Source organism: Garra rufa, chromosome 25 (genome assembly GCF_049309525.1).
Source record: "Garra rufa chromosome 25, GarRuf1.0, whole genome shotgun sequence".
NCBI classification, from domain to species: domain Eukaryota; kingdom Metazoa; phylum Chordata; class Actinopteri; order Cypriniformes; family Cyprinidae; genus Garra; species Garra rufa.
In genome coordinates this window covers 36080556-36099557 of record NC_133385.1, presented here as the reverse complement: position 1 = coordinate 36099557, position 19002 = coordinate 36080556, and the positions used below count along the sequence as shown (strand labels likewise).

Here is a 19002-nt window from a genome sequence, read left to right as displayed (position 1 = left end):
CCCTCTGCTGGTGATTTATATCAATAGCAACTGCAGTTTTTTTACTGTGTGTGTGTGTGTGTGTGTGTGTGTGTGTGTGTGTTTGCAGAGTATGAAGACTCTGAAGGCCAGTCATGAGGCAGCGATGATGAAGGTGGATGAAGTGAGCCGACAGCTGAAAGAGGAGAGATTGAAGAGTTTACAGCTGGAGACACAGGTTCAGACCAGAGGTCTGGACCAGAGACACGCACAAGAGGTGAACACACATGTTATTTACAATATGATGAATGGTTTTAATAGTGCAGCAGCATCACAGTGTTGTTACTGTTAAATAAAACCATTAAAAATCATTTTTTGGGGTAATTAAGATATGAAATAAAATGTAAATATGGTTAATATAAGATGAAGTATTAAAATGACTAAAACATAAATAGAAATTAATTAAAGCTATATAGAAATGCTTAAAAAAACTAATAAAAATGACAAGCACACAAGAATACTAAAACTTAAATTAAAGTTCAATTGATCTGAAAATATTAAAACTAAAATCAAATTTATGAGAATGTTTATAAATTATTAGAAATTATTTATCTAAGCAGTTGAATTCCTGTCTGTTTTCAGTTACAGGAGAGAATCCAAGATTTGGAGAAGGAGAGAGACTTGCTCAAGGAAAACTGTGATAAATTAGTGAAAAGGTGAGAAAATAAAAGCTTGAAGTACGTTCAATAATAATAAGAACAGAAATTTAAGTTTGTAAAACTAAACAAGTATGGAACATGTATGAGCACTTTCTAGTGGTGTTTGCTAACTGTATTATTGTAAATAAAGTACTGTTGTTATCGCTCATGCTTAGTATTCAGTAAATCGATTTGACTGATTCTCTTTTTGTCTGTTGTAAAAGTGCGTTTGATGTGAGTCAGGAGCAGAAATGGAAGATGAGAGAACAGCAGCTCAGACTACAGATCGCCCAGCTGGAGACGGCGTTAAAATCCGACCTCACTGATAAAAACCAGATCCTGGATAAGATCAAGGCAGAGAGAGGTAACCACACACACGACCGCTGATGCTTTAAAACTGCTGATGTGTTAGACTCACTCTTATTTTATTTTCCCGAAAGATTTAAATGAAAAACTGGTGCAAGAAAACAAGGAACTTCAGCTGCGTTACCTCGAGCAGAAACAACAACTGGATGAAATTAAAGAGCGCATGAAGTTCTTTACCAAGGTAAAGTGTAATATTTGTAGCAGTTGACAAGAAACATAGCAATTTAAAGGATTAGTTCACTTCCAGAACAAAAATTTACAGATAATGTACTCACCCCCTTGTCATCCCTATGTCTTTCTTTCTTCAGTCTTAAAGAAATGATGTTTTTTGAGGATTTCTCTCCATATAGTGGACTTCTATGGTGCCCCCGAGTTTGAACTTCCAAAATGCAGTTTAAATACAGCAAGATGAACCTTTGAGGTTATAAAGTATATAAATTGTCCGTTTGTTTTAAAAACAACCAATTATAGGGCTAGATAAGACCCTTCTTCCTCGGCTGGGATCATTTAGAGTCCTTTGAAGCTGCGTTTAAACTGCATTTTGGAAGTTCAAACTCGGGGGCACCATTGAAGTCCACTATATGGAGAGAAATCATGAAATGTTTTCCTCAAAAAACATAATTTCTTTACGAGTGAAGAAAAAAAGACATGAACATCTTGGATGACAAGGGGGTGAGTACATTATCTGTACATTTTTGTTCTTGAAGTGAACTAATCCTTTAAAGCTATAGTTCACCCAAAAAGAAAACGTCCATAAAACAAATTAAATAAAGGGTAAACATTTACATTACAGATGAATTTTTTCAATTGTTTCCAGTTGTTGCCTAAATCTTATATCGTGTTTTAAAGGAAAGTGAAATAGATGCAGCCGAACTCAGTGAAGCCCTCATGCTTATAAAGGTAAATTAATAAGCACTAAGTAGTAATTACAGATGACTAGATTGCAAACACACTATATATATATATACAGTCAAGCCCGAAATTATTCATACCCCTGGCAAATTCTGACTTAAAGTTACTTTTATTCAACCAGCAAGTTTTTTTTTTTTGACCGGAACTGACACAGGCTTCTCCCAAAAGATAATAAGACGATGTACAAGAGGCATCATTGTGGGAAAAAATATTACTCAGCTTTTATTTAAATTTGAACAAAAAGTGGCATGTCCAAAATTATTCATATCCTTTGCAAACTGTCACAGTCAATGGGAAAATCCAAAGTTCTTTACCATTCCAAATAGTCCCAGCTGTTCTAAAGCATCCTAATTACCCTGATTCATTGGGAACAGCTGTTTTAATCAACTCAACAGGTGAAAAACAGAAGCTCTCTGCTGTTGGTTTGTGGACAGTCATGGCTAAGACAAAGGAGCTCACTGAGGACCTGCGGCTGCGTATTGTGGCTGCTCACAAGTCAGGAAAGGGCTATAAGACCATATCTAAATGTTTTGAAGTTCCAGTGGCTACAGTGCAAAGTATTATTAAAAAATACAAGACCTTCCGCACTGTGAAAAATCTCAGAGGACGTGGTCGGAAGCCAAAATTGACACCTGTGCTGGCCAGGAGGATAGTGAGAGAGGTAAAAAAGAATCCAAGGATCACCACCAAGGCCATCCTGATGAATCTGCTGGTGGCAACATCTCAAGGCACTCAAAAGCCCACTTGACCTTTGCAAATGCTCATCTGGACAAAGAAGAAGACTTCTGGTCTTCTGTTTATGGTCAGATGAAACAAAAGTTAAATTGTTTGGCCACAATGATGTAGCCTTCATTTGGCGTAAAAAAGGAGAAGTCTTCAATCCTAAGAACACCATCCCCACTGTCAAACATGGTGGTGGAAACCTAATGTTTTGGGGGTGTTTTTCAGCCGGTGGACCAGGGAACCTAATCACAGTAAACGGCACCATGAAAAAGGAGCAATACATCAAAATTCTCAACAACAACATCAGGCAGTCTGCAGAGAAACTTGGCCTTGGGCACCAGTGGACATTTCAGCACGACAACGACCCAAAACACACAGCAAAAGTGGTGAAGAAATGGTTAGCAGACAAAAACATTAACGTTTTGCAGTGGCCCAGCCAGAGTCCTGACTTAAATCCAATTGAGAATCTGTGGAGGAGCTAAAGATCAGGGTGATGGCAAGGAGACCCTCCAACCTGAAAGAGTTGGAGCTCATCGCTAAAGATGAATGGGCAAAAATGCCAGTGGAGACATGCAAAAAGCTGGTCAGCAATTATAGGAAGAGTTTGATTGCTGTAATAGCCAATGAAGGCTTTTCTATTGATTACTGAGAAGGGTATGAATAATTTTAGACATGACACTTTTTGTTCAAATGTAAATAAAAGATAACTAATATTTTTTTTCCACAATGATGCCTCTTGTAAATCGTCTTATTATCTTCTGGGAGACGTCTGTGTCAGTTCTAATCCCCCCAAAAAACTTGCTGGTTGAATAAAAGTAACTTTAAGTCAAAATTTGCCAGGGGTATGAATAATTTCAGGCTTGACTGTATATATGTGTAAACTTATCTTTCCTTTTCCTTTCCATGATCATTTAGGTTCGTAGGAGTCAGAAAAGTGGAGAGCTTGGATTTCTGGAGAAGGTTGAGGAAGATGTGAAAGTGGACGTGGAGCGATCTTTGAGGGAGCTGCATGCCACTCATGCTGAGACCATCCAAGAGCTGGAGAAGACCAGGAACATGCTCATCATCCAACACAAGATCAATAAAGACTATCAGGTTTGACCAATCATTGCATTGGTAGACAGACATACACTATATTTCCAAAAGTATTGGTACACCGCCTTCTAATGAACAGGTTTGACTACTTTAGTACAAATCTTAATGTTTAAGCATATAATAATATTCTAGGGAATTGTGTGCTTCTAATTTTATAGCAACAGTTTGGACAGGACACTTTTGTATTCTAACATGACAATGCCTCTGTGTATAAGGCAAGGTTTAAAATGAAATGATTGATTCAGTCATTGTGGAAGAACTTGACTGGTCTGCAGAAAACCAAGTCCTAATCCAAACTGAACACTTCTGGTGTGACTTTAAATGCAGACCTTGAGCCATAAACTCATCACCAAACACCAATGACTTGAACAAACACTATGGAAAAAAAGTATTGGGACACTCCATTCTTTAGAACAGAAAAGAGCACTTCCTAAACTGTGGCAACAAAGATGGAAGCATAATTCATGTATTTAAAATTTGTATTTCTATCACTGTTGCACCAGTTTTGGAAGTGTCTAAAATTACTGTACCCATACGTACAAGTCATTGATTTTTGGTGATGAGTTTTACACTCAAACTCTGCATTTAAAGTCACATCAGAGGTGTTCAGACGAGATTAGGACTTGGCTTTGTGCAGGAAAAGTCAAGTTCTTCCAGACTGACTGAATCAAACATTTCATTTTAAACCTTGCTTTATGCACAGAGGCATTGTCATGTTAGAACAGAAAGGCTTCTGTCCAAACTGTTGCTATAAAATTAAAAGCACACAATTCCTGAGAATATTATTACATGCTTAAACATTATTTGTACTCATGGAAATTACTAAAGTATTCAAACCTGTTCATTAGAAGGGGGTGTTTCAATACTTTTGGCAATATAGTGTACCTTAGATAATCATTACTTTATAAACACATATTCCTGGTCAGCTTTCCTAAAAAAGTGTAATGTAATAACACTTTCAGAAATAATAGAAATAGATTTGAAAGAAGCACTACCAATGATGCACTTGAGAGTGAACTTGACCTTTAGCCTCAGTATGGAGCCTTCTGGACAGTAGGGGCTGGTGGTGTTTAGAAAAACTGCAAATTCACATTCAGTTCCAGACATAAAGCTTTGACACTATTTTGGTATGGAACACACTCTTCACAATTCAATTGATTCCCAGTCGATAAAATCAAATCTTGTTGTACATTTTTATCACATAATGGAACAGTATTGTAGAGTCTCAAGTCCAAGACCATGTTTTCAGGGTCTCTGTCTAGTAATGGAAGGGGTACTTCACCTCATTCAGGTCTCTGGTTTTGGCTCAGACTCAGTTTACTCAGGTCTTGGCCTGACAATATAATGGAAATAAAATGGGTTATGAACAACATGTTACAGTAACTTTAAGGCTTTGCTTTTCTCCACATACAGTTGAGGTCAAACGTTTACATCACCCTTGCAGAATCTGCAAAATGTTAATTATTTTACCAAAATAAGAGGGATCATATAAAATGCTGCTATTTTTTATTTAGTACTGACCTGAATATGATATTTCACATAAAATGTTTCTATATAGTCCACAAGAGAAAATAATAGTTGATGACCCTGTTCAAAAGTTAACGTACACTTGATTGTTATTACTGTGTTGTTACCTGAATGATCCACAGCTGTTTATTTTTTTTTTGTTTATTGATAGTTGTTCATGAGTCCCTTGTTTGTCCTGAACAGTTAAACTGTCTGCTGTTCTTCAGAAAAAAATCCTTCAGGTCCCGAACATTCTTTGGTTTCCCAGCATTTTTGTGTATTTGAACCCTTTCCAGCAATGACTGTATGATTTTGAGATCCATCTTTTCACACTGAGAACAACTATTACAGAAGGTTCAAACACTCACTGATGCTCCAGAAGGAAAAACAACGCATTAAAGGTCCCATATCGTCAAAATCAAAATTTCCTGGCTTTTTTCATGATAACTAAGGTCTAGGGGCTATCTAACTACCATATGAGTATCAAAACAGTCAATCCACAGTAAACTGCACACAGCCTGCTTAAAGTAGCTGTTCATTTTCACGAGCAGCTGTGACTTCCGTATAGGGCTGGGCGATATGGCTGAAAACTATATCACGATATCAGTGTTTCATATCGGTCGATATCGATAATTATTGATTTTTTTTATGACCCATTTAAAATAAGGACCAGGAGAAAAATATATTACATTCAAACATTTTTATTTTAAACTTAACCTTCCTCTGATCATAATAACCTCATTTATTAAGACATAAATCTCAACAACCCTGGAAAACTTAAATAATTAAAATGTAAACATAAGTCTAAAGTCACAATATACACTTAATTATCTCTTAATCCTCAATTCAAACCCCATTCATTGTCAATGAAGTGAATGGTCAAGCTAATGTATGGCCCAGAAGTACGGCTTGACCACAGGTCAGAGGTTGTTGCAAAGTACTTGGCTGATAATATTTATTGCTGCACAGATTGCTGGTTGCCAGTAGCCAACGTTACTTCTTTCCCGGTACTTTAGCCTACTTTATGTAATAACGAAAATATTTATTTCAGTGAAAAAATAAGTCAAAATCTTTCAACATTTTGAACAATAGGGTCCTACAATCTTTTGCTTTTTTCAGAAATTCTTGTTTTCATTTTTCTGATAATCAAATGAAAGCAAAATCACTGATTTATTTTTTTAAAATAAAAATAAAAGGAGCTTTACTGTTAAAATTAATACATAGAAGAAAAATTATATTCAGTTAAAAAAAGGTTTAATAATAATAGTATTTTTTCAACAATTAAGTGGTGACTTTTTTACATATTTTTTTATCATATATATTGTTTTATGTAAATTATTTAAATGTGAACATATAAACACCTACATTATACTGTACAAAGTAATACAAGACTAATATTTTTTTGTTACACGTTAAACCGCACTTTTATTTTGACAGGTTGCCATGAAGTTTCAGTGTGTAATACAGTATGAATGATGCTAGTTTCACTAATGAAACGGTAAAATTGACAAAAAGTGACACTCACAGCAGCTTTGGAGATGTATTGGAGTTTGTCTGTTCATGTGAGATGCAAAGGCCAAAAATTAGCGGGAGCGTCACGTGTGCAGTATGCATGTAGTGAAAATAAAACGCGTCTCCTGCTCCATTCATAACATACAGAGGCAAACAGAACATGCAGGATTCATATTGAAACGGTCTTTTTGCATTTCAGTTTTCACAGACACTAGTCCATATCGCGATCTGAATTAATTAACAGACCAACTTTTGATTTATTGGTCCAAAAATCGACGAATTCCGCGGCATTCCGCCCTATAGTAAAGTCCGTTTTTATGAATGGAGTCCGCGATCCCGTCTGTGAGGAGACATTGTAAACGCGACATCATGTAGAGACAGAAATCACACGCCGTCGTGTAAATAAGATTAATAACATAAGGCTATTTAGTTTGTGTAATACAACAACAAGGGCCCGTTCTGTAGGAAAGATAACCTTAACTTCTATTGTGATCTGGCGCTATAATTTGAAAATAAAATTAACTGGACGTTAAAGGGGGGCTGGGCGGTCCGACGAAGAATACAAAATATCGAACGTTTTATCGAACACATTTTTTATTGATATCGATCTCTTGTCTATCGCGATATATATCGTTATCGTTTTATCGCCCAGCCCTACTCAGTGGCGATTCTAGACTTTTTTAACAGGGGTGGCCTTAGTGGAGCACTGATTAATTCAAGGGTGGCATCATAAAATCATGCATCAAACACCATACTCATAAATTGAAGGACAAAGACCGTACTCTTACATCAAATTTCTTTTTATTTGAATAAAATCAAATATAAATAAACAAACTTATCATACTGCAGTGCAATGAAGTCAGATTTCCTTCCATTTACCTTATTAGTAATTATTACTTACATTATTATTAGAAATTGAAATGAAACGAACAAGAAATGGCACAATGAACAACAAAGAACGTATTATTTACAATTAATTACACAAAATTAAAGCTTAAGCAAAGGCCACATCTGTCCTGTGAACTAAACTATTAGTATTTATAAAGTTTAAACTATATAGACTACTCTTTCATGTCATTACTGCATTGGTGATGTGCAAGTCGAATTCAGTGCCTGTCACTTTAAGGCCCTGCTGACGGCCGTCGAGGTTTGCTTGATTCTCACGGTTTAAGCTAAACTGTTGTGCATAAGGATATGTGGATGAAATGAATTATGTTTGTTTCCATGTCATTTGTTAAACTAATCACTCTAAAGCCTAACAACTCGAAGAAAATCTGTCTTGGATTACAGGAGCTATACTGTAAGTGTCTTGTAATGATAATTTCTATGATTTTGGCGAGCCCAAAGAACTATCTCCAGATGTAAATTGGTTTCCTATTGCTCAAATTCAATTAAACCCACCAGTAGGCTAGACCTTAATTTCACAGCCTAGGTATGTTAGCAACACAGGGCTTGAAAACATTGACTGTATATATAACGTTAGAACAAACAAAAACGAAACCGTGCGTGGAATTTATCTGGGAATATAGCCTAAACCTAACTTACTGAAGGTAGGGGCCGGCGAGCTAACGTTACCTTGCTGGCGTGTTTTATTTGGTTCCTTGGTTAAAATATAATGTAGGCTACGTTTTTTTTGCATAAAATTGCATCTGCTAATCTGCTAATGATAAATCGTTAAATCCTTTTTACAAAAGTAGCCTACAGTTAACAGTTAATGACCTAGCAAATGTCGACTGAGTAGGCAGAAAAGCAGAAAAAAGGCAGGTACAGTAGATAAATTAGCCTAGCATACATGACGTGATTCAACAGACTTAATACTGGGCTGTGTGTGCGATTAGATATCAAGGCAGATGTGACAGGTAAATAGATATCTTTGCGTGCTAGCACAAGTAGTAGTGCTGTAAACTCACATGCTAAAAAACAGTAAGCCATGTATTGTTGGTTAGCTTATAGGGCTGCACGATTAATCGTTTTTAAACCGAAATTGCGATTTGAAAGGGTGCGATTTTCAAATCGCAAGAGCTGCGATTATTTCGATGTATTATCAAATGTGGTAAAAGCATATAAGTCGTTTTTGACAGGTCACTTCAAGTGCACATTACGTCTTCATGCTTATATTACGTTTGATGCAGAGTTTAACCAATAGGGGGCATTTTAACACTGCATGTAGAGACATGCACGCCTCCGCAGAAATATGTTGATCTCGGTCCGTTCCTACCTCGACATTCATGTTTTGTCCCGCTCCTGCCCGCATAAAAGTAACCTATATAGTTTTTTTCAGTACATCAATTGAATTTACATGAAACAGTTTTGTAACATCTCGTAAGTTTCACAATACCCCAGCATAAACGTCCCCGATAAAATATTTGTTATATAGGCTAAGCATCAACATTCACAAACCACTGTTATTCTTAACAGAATTAAGAGCAAGCATGAGCTACCAGAGCAGAATGCAAGCAGACAAAGCTAAAGTTGACATCTCAGTTCATTTGCGATCTCATAAAGCTCTAACACAATGAATATTATGCACAATGAATCTTTCACAATGTCTACACTTCGTGTGTTTTAATTCGCGAGCACGCAATATTCAGCACTGTGCAAGAATGTTTGAGCAGTGAGTGGATTCTAACTTAAACACCTGACTGCCTATCCTTGTGCTTACTGATAATAGCTGTAAGTTGTATACTAGTTGTTCTTGCTGCTTTTGTGCAATAGATGAATAACAATATTTTGCTTTTTAGATATTTCTATTTTGCGGGGATCCCGCGAATCATTTTATTTTCCCGCGTCCCGAACAGCCGCACTCGTCCATCAAGTTTTGTCCCGCGCCGCAGTCGGTTGCCTCGGGTCCCGCTATATACTCCCGTAGGAGTGCAGGTCTCTACTGCATGTACTGAGCAAATAACGTTAACGCCATTTGGAAAAGATGAGCGGGAGCAGCGGCTCAACTTCCCAACAAAGTGTCTCTTAATGTAGGTTATCATCAGTGTTTTACTGATGTAAAATTGCAGTGTGTTTGGATTCCTAAAAGTTTAAGATTTTAATAATATTTTATTATATAATTTTAGTTGTTAATTTAATTTAATTTTATTTAAGATACTGTAGTTATTTTCTTAATTTGTCATGATAACTGACAACTTTATTTTAAAAAAGGCAACAATGTTTAAGAGGTTTTAAATAAACAGTAGAACAGTGTAGCATACTTTGTGATTATGCTTGGTCTTTCTTTGGTTCTGTTAAAACCACCATATCAAACCTGTAGCTCTTTTATGAAATAGTAGTAAATCGCATTTTAAATCGCAAATCGCAATTTTGATCAGAAAAATCGCAATTAGATTTTTTCTCCAAATCGTGCAGCCCTATTAGCTTACATCAAACATTTGCTACTTACATTTCTGAGTTCTGGTGTCTGACTGTCCAAGCCCCCGCGCTGATTTAAAGGCAGCAAGTGCGTCAACAACGGTTCCGCCTTTGAGCACGTTAATGGCCAATCGTAGAGTAGGATTTTGGGGTGGCACCTGGGGTGGCCAATCAATTCTCAGGGGTGGCGTGGGCCACCCCAAGCCACCCCTCTGGCTCCGCCCCTGGCCCTACTTCCGTAACGATGTGACGTCCGATCGACTCAAGTCACCTCCTTCAGTCACAAACCAACGTCCCACCCTCCTTTTGTCAAACCCCCAGACAACAACGCATCCATTCCATTGAGCAACAACAACAGGAAAACAAGTGGAGAAAACCCTGTTCAGTCGATAGATGTCAAGCTACGATCATTACACAGGCTTCAGAACAACGTTAATATAAGAGACCAGCGGCACGTCAACTTCAGCCTCTTTCACACAGCGATTCCGGTAAATACACGGATAATGTGTCCCACGATTTGTTCCGGAATTGTTTAATTTGGTTCATTCACAGTTGTTTTCCGGGATCTGTGCGTGCTTTACACACAAACCATAAAGACATGTGACGTTTGGATGTGAGATGTAATGCGACGCGTACGTTTCACTAAACTGAAACTAACCTGAACAAACTGTGCTTCAGCGCTGATAGTGAGGAGCTGGCTCTGCCTGATGATCGCTGCTTCATTCCACTTTGCACGTAACGTTATTTTTCGTTGTGAAGAGTCGCTTGATAACGTGCATCATTACTACAACACTGCCTTTAGGTTCTGGCTTTGGTTCACACAGTTCCCGTAATTTTCCAGAATCAGCGCGCATTGTGAAAGGGGCTTTACTGAAGCAACAGTTATGTAGCCTACTGCATTCGGTGTTTGTAAAAGAAAAAACATTAATGATAATTCTAAAATATCCTGTTGAGTATCAGCTCTCTCTATTGCTCTGAGCTCGCTTACGCTTACAGCATACATGACCGTAGTTACCTGTGATTGGCCTGGTTGTGCGTCACTCAGAAAACAACAGGCCAATCAGAAGAGAGGCTCATGAATATTAATTAGATGGGCCAAAATCGACCTGTTTTTGACAGAGCTCCTAAAAAAGGAGCTGTAAAAATATATTGAGATGGATTTTGGCACTTATACCGCAAATATATATTCTTAAGGACATCAACAAATAAAATAAACCTCCAGAAATGTGTACGATATGGGACCTTTAAGAGCTTTTTGAATTTGAAGATCAGGGTAAATGTAACTTATTTTGTCTTCTGGGTAAGATGTAAGATGTAACCATTTTCTGTAGCCTCTGAAGGGCAGTACTAAATGAAAAAATATGATATTTTGGGCAAAATAATAAAAATGTATACATCTCCATTTTGTTCAAAAGTTTTCACCCCCGGCTCTTAATGCATGTTTTTTTTTTTTTTTCCCTTCTGGAGCAACAGTGAGCGTTTGGACCTTCTGTAATAGTTGCATATGAGTCCCTCAGTTCTCAGTTGTCCTCAAAATCATACAGTCATTGTTGAAAAGGGTTCTAAAACACAAAAATTGGTGAAAACCAAATAATTTGTGGGACCTGAAGGATTTTTCTGAAGAACAGCAGGCAGTTTAAATGTTCAGGACAAACAAGGGACTCATAAACAACTATTACTAAACAAAACAACAAAAAAAAAAAAACAAAGCTGTGGATCATTCAGGTAACAACACAGTATTAAGAATCAAGTGTATGTAAACTTTTGAACAGGGTCATTCAAATTCAACAATTATTTTCTCTTATGGACTATATGTAAACATCTTTTATGTGAAATATCTTATTCAGCTCACTACTAAATAAACAATAGCATGCATTCTGTATGATGCCTTTTATTTTAGTAAAATAATTAACATTTTGCAGATTTTGAAAGGGGGATGTAAACTTTTCACCTCAACTGTACAGATATTGGTCACCTATGGCTAAAGTCTTTAAACGCCTGTATTGTTGTAGGCCGAGGTTGAAGCGGTCACTCGCACGATGGATGATCTGAAACTTCAATATGAACTAAAGTCGGAGAAGCTGGGTCAGCTTCTGGACATGAGAGCTGCCAAGATAAAGAAACTTGAAGGTATGGCTGTATCTAACATGATCTTCAGATTTCCGTTGTTGCAGTTATGCTTAGTAAAAGTAAATCTTCCTGTGTCCTTCCAGCCCAGCTGAAAGACATTGCATATGGTACCAAAACCCATGTGTTCAGACCTGATGTGACCAGCGATGACATTACAGATGAGTTTGATGAAAGCCTCCGCTTGGCTCGAGGCGAGAACCTTCTGGAAATTCACTTGGGGAGAGCGCAGTTCTCTCCTGAAGCTGTAGAAAGTCTAAAGGACAAAGATCCGTCCACTTTCTGCACATACGCCTTCTACGACTTCGAGCTGCAGTCCACAGCTGTGGTTCGAGGGTCCCGTCCAGCGTACAGCCTCACGTCTCAGTATCTTGTGAGGGTGGACGACCTCTTCTTAAACTATCTCCACACCAGCTCTGTTACGGTGGAGGTTCAGGTCGCTGAGGGCTTGAGCTTCCGCACGGTGGCTGCTGGTCAGCTCAGGTTAAATCAACTGCTGGAGCGAGATGGGAAGGTGTTTGGAACCATTCAGTTAGTTGGTGAGTTTTCAGACCGTCTTCTGACATTGGCGTAGAGATTGACCAATATGGGTTTTTCAGTTGATATTAAAGGTGCCATAGAATGGAAAACTGTGTTTACCTTGGCATAGTTAAATATTAACAGTTTAGCCTATGGACATGACATACCATGAGTCTCAAACACCATTGTTTCCTCCTTCTTATATAAATCTGAACTTGTGTGGTAAGGAAGCACTCCCTCTGCATTATAACTTTACACAGATCACATGGATCACAGTAATCAGACTAAAATGTCGGCGATTCAAAACAGCAGATTCAACAAACCACATATTAAAAGCGGCTAGAGCTCCTACTTAAATATATATTTTTGTGCCAGCTATAGAGATGAGCAGCTCTGTGAAACAGCCAATCAGAGCAGAGCTCATTAATATTCATGAAGCTTCCAAATAAGGCAATAACAGAGCATTTCATTCTAGGGACAAATCCTAGGGTTGTAAATGGACCTGTAAAACCATTTCTGGAGATTTTTTGCCCTTTCCTATGCCATATACCTTCTATGTAGATATCAGAGAACAATTTAAAATATTCTCTCAATGCATTCTATGGCACCTTTAAAGGATTAGTTCACTTCCAAAACAAAAATGTACAGATAATGTACTCACCCCCTTGTCATCCAAGATGTTCATGTCTTTCTTTGATCAGTAGTAAAGAAATAGTTTTTTGTTTTTTTTGAGGAAAACATTTTAGGAATTTTCTCCATATAGTGGACTTCTATGGTGCCCGAGAGTTTGAACTTTCAAAATGAAGTTTCAATGCAGCTTCAAAAGGCTCTGCCAAGGAAGAAGGGTCTTAGCTAGCAAAACGATTGGTTATTTTCTAAAAAAAAAATGTAAATTTTTTATACTTTTTAACCTCAAATGCTCCTCTTGTCTAGCTCTTTAATGCGCATGTGTACAGTCGTGGCCAAAAGTTTTGAGAATTACATAAATATTGGAAATTGGAAAAGTTGCTGCTTAAGTTTTTATAATAGCAATTTGCATATACTCCAGAATGTTATGAAGAGTGATCAGATGAATTGCATAGTCCTTCTTTGCCATGAAAATTAACTTAATTCCGAAAAAAAACTTTCCACTGCATTTCATTGCTGTCATTAAAGGACCTGCTGAGATCATTTCAGTAATCGTCTTGTTAACTCAGGTGAGAATGTTGACCAGCACAAGGCTGGAGATCATTATGTCAGGCTGATTGGGTTAGAATGGCAGACTTGACATGTTAAAAGGAGGGTGATGCTTGAAATCATTGTTTTTCCATTGTTAACCATGGTGACCTGCAAAGAAACGCGTGCAGCCATCATTGCGTTGCATAAAAATGGCTTTACAGGCAAGGATATTGTGGCTACTAAGATTGCACCTAAATCAACAATTTATAGGATCATCAAGAACTTCAAGGAAAGAGGTTCAATTCTTGTTAAGAAGGCTTCAGGGCATCCAAGAAAGTCCAGCAAGCACCAGGATGGTCTCCTAAAGAGGATTCAGCTGCGGGATCGGAGTGCCACCAGTGCAGAGCTTGCTCAGGAATGGCAGCAGGCAGGTGTGAGCGCATCTGCACACACAGTGAGGCCAAGACTTTTGGAAGATGGCCTGGTGTCAAGAAGGGCAGCAAAGAAAACATCAGGGACAGATTGATCTTCTGCAAAAAGTATGGCGAATGGACTGCTGAGGACTGGGGCAAAGTCATATTCTCCGATGAAGCCTCTTTCCGATTGTTTGGGGCATCTGGAAAAAGGCTTGTCTGGAGAAGAGCGCTACCATCAGTCCTGTGTCATGCCAACAGTAAAGCATCCTGAGACCATTCATGTGTGGGGTTTGCTTCTCATCCAAGGGAGTGGGCTCACTCACAATTTTGCCCAAAAACACAGCCATGAATAAAGAATGGTACCAAAACACCCTCCAACAGCAACTTCTTCCAACAATCCAACAACAGTTTGGTGAAAACAATGCATTTTCCAGCACGATGGAGCACTGTGCCATGAGGCAAAAGTGATAACTAAGTGGCTCGGGGACCAAAACGTTGAAATTTTGGGTCCATGGCCTGGAAACTCCCCAGATCTTAATCCCATTGAGAACTTGTGGTCAATCCTCAAGAGGCGGGTGGACAAACAAAGACCCACTAATTCTGACAAACTCCAAGAAGTGATTATGAAAGAATGGGTTGCTATCAGTCAGGATTTGGCCCAGAAGTTGATTGAGAGCATGCCCAGTCGAATTGCAGAGGTCCTGAAAAAGAAGGGCCAACACTGCAAATACTGACTCTTTGCTTAAATGTCATGTAATTGTCGATAAAAGCCTTTGAAACGTATGAAGTGCTTGTAATTATATTTCAGTACATCACAGAAACAACTGAAACAAAGATCTAAAAGCAGTTTAGCAGCAAACTTTGTGAAAACTAATATTTGTGTCATTCTCAAAACTTTTGGCCACGACTGTACTCTGCACTCTGGTTCAATACAGTTGGGGTATGTCGAAAAAAAACTCCCATCTCATTTTCTTCAACTTCAAAATCACTGTTTTACCTTTACTGACCTTGTCTGCACATTCACTTTGTAAACACTGGGTCGGTACTTCTGCAGCGATGTAGGACAATTGTGAAGTTGGAGGAGAAAATTAGATTGGAGTTTTTCAACATACCCTAACTGTATTGAACTAGAATACACAAAGTTAATGCAGAGCTAGGCAAGACGAGCATTTGAGGTTAAAAAGTATATAAACTGTAATTTTTTTAGAAATAACCAATTGTTTTGCTATAGATAAGACATTCTTCCTCAACTGGGATCGTTTAGAGCCCTTTGAAGCTGTATTTAAACTGCATTTTGGAAGTTCAAACTCTTGGGCACCATAGAAGTCCACTATATAGAGATAATTCAACCCAAAATAAAACCTCATCGTTTTTGTAGATACAAACTATGACTTTCTTGATTTTGCAGAACACAAAAGGTGAAGTTAAGCAGTCAAAGCTGCTCTTTTGCTACAACACTCTTGTTTCCTTAACATCCATAGAACCTTTCCACTGCACAAAATGTTCTTCTGATTATTAAAATGTCCTAAACACTAAGAAAATTAGTTCTTCTAGAACCCAAAATAGTTCCTTTATGGCAATGCTGCGAAAACAACCTTTTTTTTTTTTGTTGAGTAATTCACTTTCAGAACAAAAATGTAAAGATAATGTACTCACCCCCTTGTCATCCAAGATGTTCATGCCTGTCTTTCTTCAGTCGATAAGAAATTGTTTCTTGAGGAAAGGATTTTTCTCCATATAATGGACTTCTATGGTGCCCCCGAGTTTGAACTTCCAAAATGCAGCTTAAATGCAGCTTCAAAGGGCTCTAAACAATCCCAGCCGAGGAAGAAGGGTCTTATCCAGTGAAACGATCGGTCATTTTCTAAACAAATTAACTTTTCAAATTTCTAAACAAAAAACGTTTTTTTTCCGGTTCAAGACAGTTAGGGTATGTCGTAAAACTCCCATCTCGTTTTCTTCCTCTACAACGCTGCAGAAGTCCTGACTCAGTGTTTACAAAGTGAACATGCAAAGAAGATCACAAAAAAAAAAAAAAGAGCAATGTTGGGCAATTTTGAAGTTGAAGAAGAAGACGAGATGGGAGTTTTTCGACATACCCTAACTGTATTGACCCAGATTACACAGACTATGCGTGCTTAAAGAGACGAGACAAGATAAGCATTTGAGGTTAAAAAGTATAAAAATTGTCAATTTGTTTTGAAAATGACCAATCGTTTCTAGATAAGACCCTTCTTTCTCGGCTGGGATCGTTATGAGCCTTTTGAAGTTGCATTTAAACTGCATTTTGGAAGTTCAAATTCGCGGGGCACCATAGAAGTCCACTATATGGAGATAATTCCTTAAATGTTTTCCTCAAGAAACATAATTTCTTTACGACATGAACATCTTGGAATTATCCATACATTTTTGTTCTGAAAGTGAACTAATGACAGTGGAAAGTAATTTAAAATGGCTATGTCAAAAAGCTTTCATGCCTTTATCTATTCGTAGGTGTTACAGATGAGATCCAGGTGTTTGGTACTCTAGAGTACTGGCTCAAACTCAGGGTTCCTATGGAACAAGCCATTCGCCTTTATAAGGAGAGAGTCAAAGCGCTTGGTTACCTCAACACAAGCATGAGGGACAGCCAGGTACTGTTTACAACCCCAACTAGGGCACTATTTCCTACTTTGAAACATGCTAAAACTACTTGATCTTTTTGCTTCATACTTCAGGCTTTATCAGTTCCTGTCCCCAGTTCCTCATCATTGATGAATGGTGATCTAAATGAACTAAACGTCACCATACACTCCTGCTGTAATGTTAAATCCAGAGGTCCTCACACTCAACCCAGCCCCTACGTCATCTACAAACTCTACGACTTCCCTGACCATGATACACCAATCATATCCTCCACCAATGAGCCGCAGTTTCAGGATCACATGGTCTTCCCAGTGGCCATGAACTGTGATCTTGATGCGTTCCTGAAGTCCGAGGCTCTGGTGTTGTATGTCTTTGATGATTCGGATGTTGAGAACCAGCTGTATCTGGGGAAGGCCAGAGTACCGCTCATCTCACTGGCGCACGATAAAACAATCACTGGTGAGGACTAACTATGGGTCGCAATGTAGACTGAATTTATTCGATTTTTTTTTTAGTTAAAAAAGTTTAAAACTCAATAAAATCGAAATAAAAGTTTTGTCGTTTTCAGGCCATGTCAAATTAAATATTAGCAAGTATGTTTCAAATAAATGTTGGATGTTCTTGTCCAATAAAATGCTGAGTAGAAATAGAAAGTATAGCAACAGCAGAATCATTATTAATTTGTGTCTTAAGCAAATGCTCATACTTATTCATTTATTTAATAAATAACTTGCTAATCATACTAGAAACATGTTAGAAACGTGCTAATCATGTTTGAAACATGCTAACAATTTACTAATCGTGTTGGAAGCATATCAACAACTTGCTAATCATGTTAAGAACATGCTAATAACTTGCTAATCATTCTAGAAACATGTTAGAAACATGATAATCATGCTAGAAACATGCTAACAATTTACTAGTCATGATAGAAACATGTTAGAAATGTTAGAAATGTAGACAATTTACTAATCATGTTAGAAACATGTTAACAACTTGCTAATCATGCTAGAAACATGTTAGAAACATGCTAATCATGCTAGAAACATGCTAGCAACTTGTTAATCATGTTGGAAACATGCTGACAATTTACTAATCATGTTAGAAACATGTTAACAACTTGCTAATCGTGTTAAGAACATGCTAATAACTTGCTAATCATTCTAGAAACATGTTAGCACCTTGCTAATCATGCTAGAAACATGTTAGAAACATGATAGAAACATGCTAGCAATTTGCTAATCATGTTGGAAACATGCTGACAATTTACTAATCGTATTAGAAACATGCTAATAACTTGCTAATCATGCTAGAAACATGTTAGAAACATGATAATCATGCTAGAAACATGCTAGCAATTTGCTAATCGTATTAGAAACATGTTAACAACTTGCTAGTCATGTTATAAACATGCTAATAATTTGCTAATCATGCTAGAAACATGTTAATCATGCTAGAAACATGCTAGCAACTTGCTTATCATTTTGGAAACATGTTGACAATTTACTAATCATGTTAGAAACATGTTAACAACTTGCTAATCATGCTAGAAACATGTTAGAAACATGCTAATCATGCTAGAAACATGCTAGCAACTTGTTAATCATGTTGGAAACATGCTGACAATTTACTAATCATGATAGAAACATGTTAGAAATGTTCTAGCAACTTGCTAACCGTGTTAGAAACATGTTAACAACTTGCTAATCATGTTAAGAACATGCTAATAACTTGCTAATCATTCTAGAAACATGCTAGCACCTTGCTAATCATGCTAGAAACATGTTAGAAACATGATAGAAACATGCTAGCAATTTGCTAATCGTATTAGAAACATGTTAACAACTTGTTAGTCATGTTATAAACATGCTAATAATTTGCTAATCATGCTAGAAACATGTTAGAAACATGCTAATCATGCTAGAAACATGCTAGCAACTTGCTTATCATTTTGGAAACATGTTGACAATTTACTAATCATGTTAGAAACATGTTAACAACTTGCTAATCATGCTAGAAACATGTTA

The 19002-nt window shown here is 37.4% G+C and overlaps 1 protein-coding gene across 1 annotated transcript in view; it reads left to right on the top strand.

Moving 5' to 3' along the window:
* Positions 1 to 19002, top strand: part of rpgrip1l (RPGRIP1 like) — a 40929-nt gene that overhangs the window by 6329 nt on the left and 15598 nt on the right. The window contains exons 8-17 of the mRNA XM_073832343.1: positions 89 to 235; positions 601 to 674; positions 881 to 1020; positions 1097 to 1203; positions 1872 to 1922; positions 3573 to 3752; positions 12143 to 12260; positions 12344 to 12796; positions 16844 to 16983; positions 17068 to 17434. Coding sequence (XP_073688444.1) covers positions 89 to 235; positions 601 to 674; positions 881 to 1020; positions 1097 to 1203; positions 1872 to 1922; positions 3573 to 3752; positions 12143 to 12260; positions 12344 to 12796; positions 16844 to 16983; positions 17068 to 17434 — 1777 coding nt within the window. The remainder of the gene's footprint in view (positions 1 to 88; positions 236 to 600; positions 675 to 880; positions 1021 to 1096; positions 1204 to 1871; positions 1923 to 3572; positions 3753 to 12142; positions 12261 to 12343; positions 12797 to 16843; positions 16984 to 17067; positions 17435 to 19002) is intronic.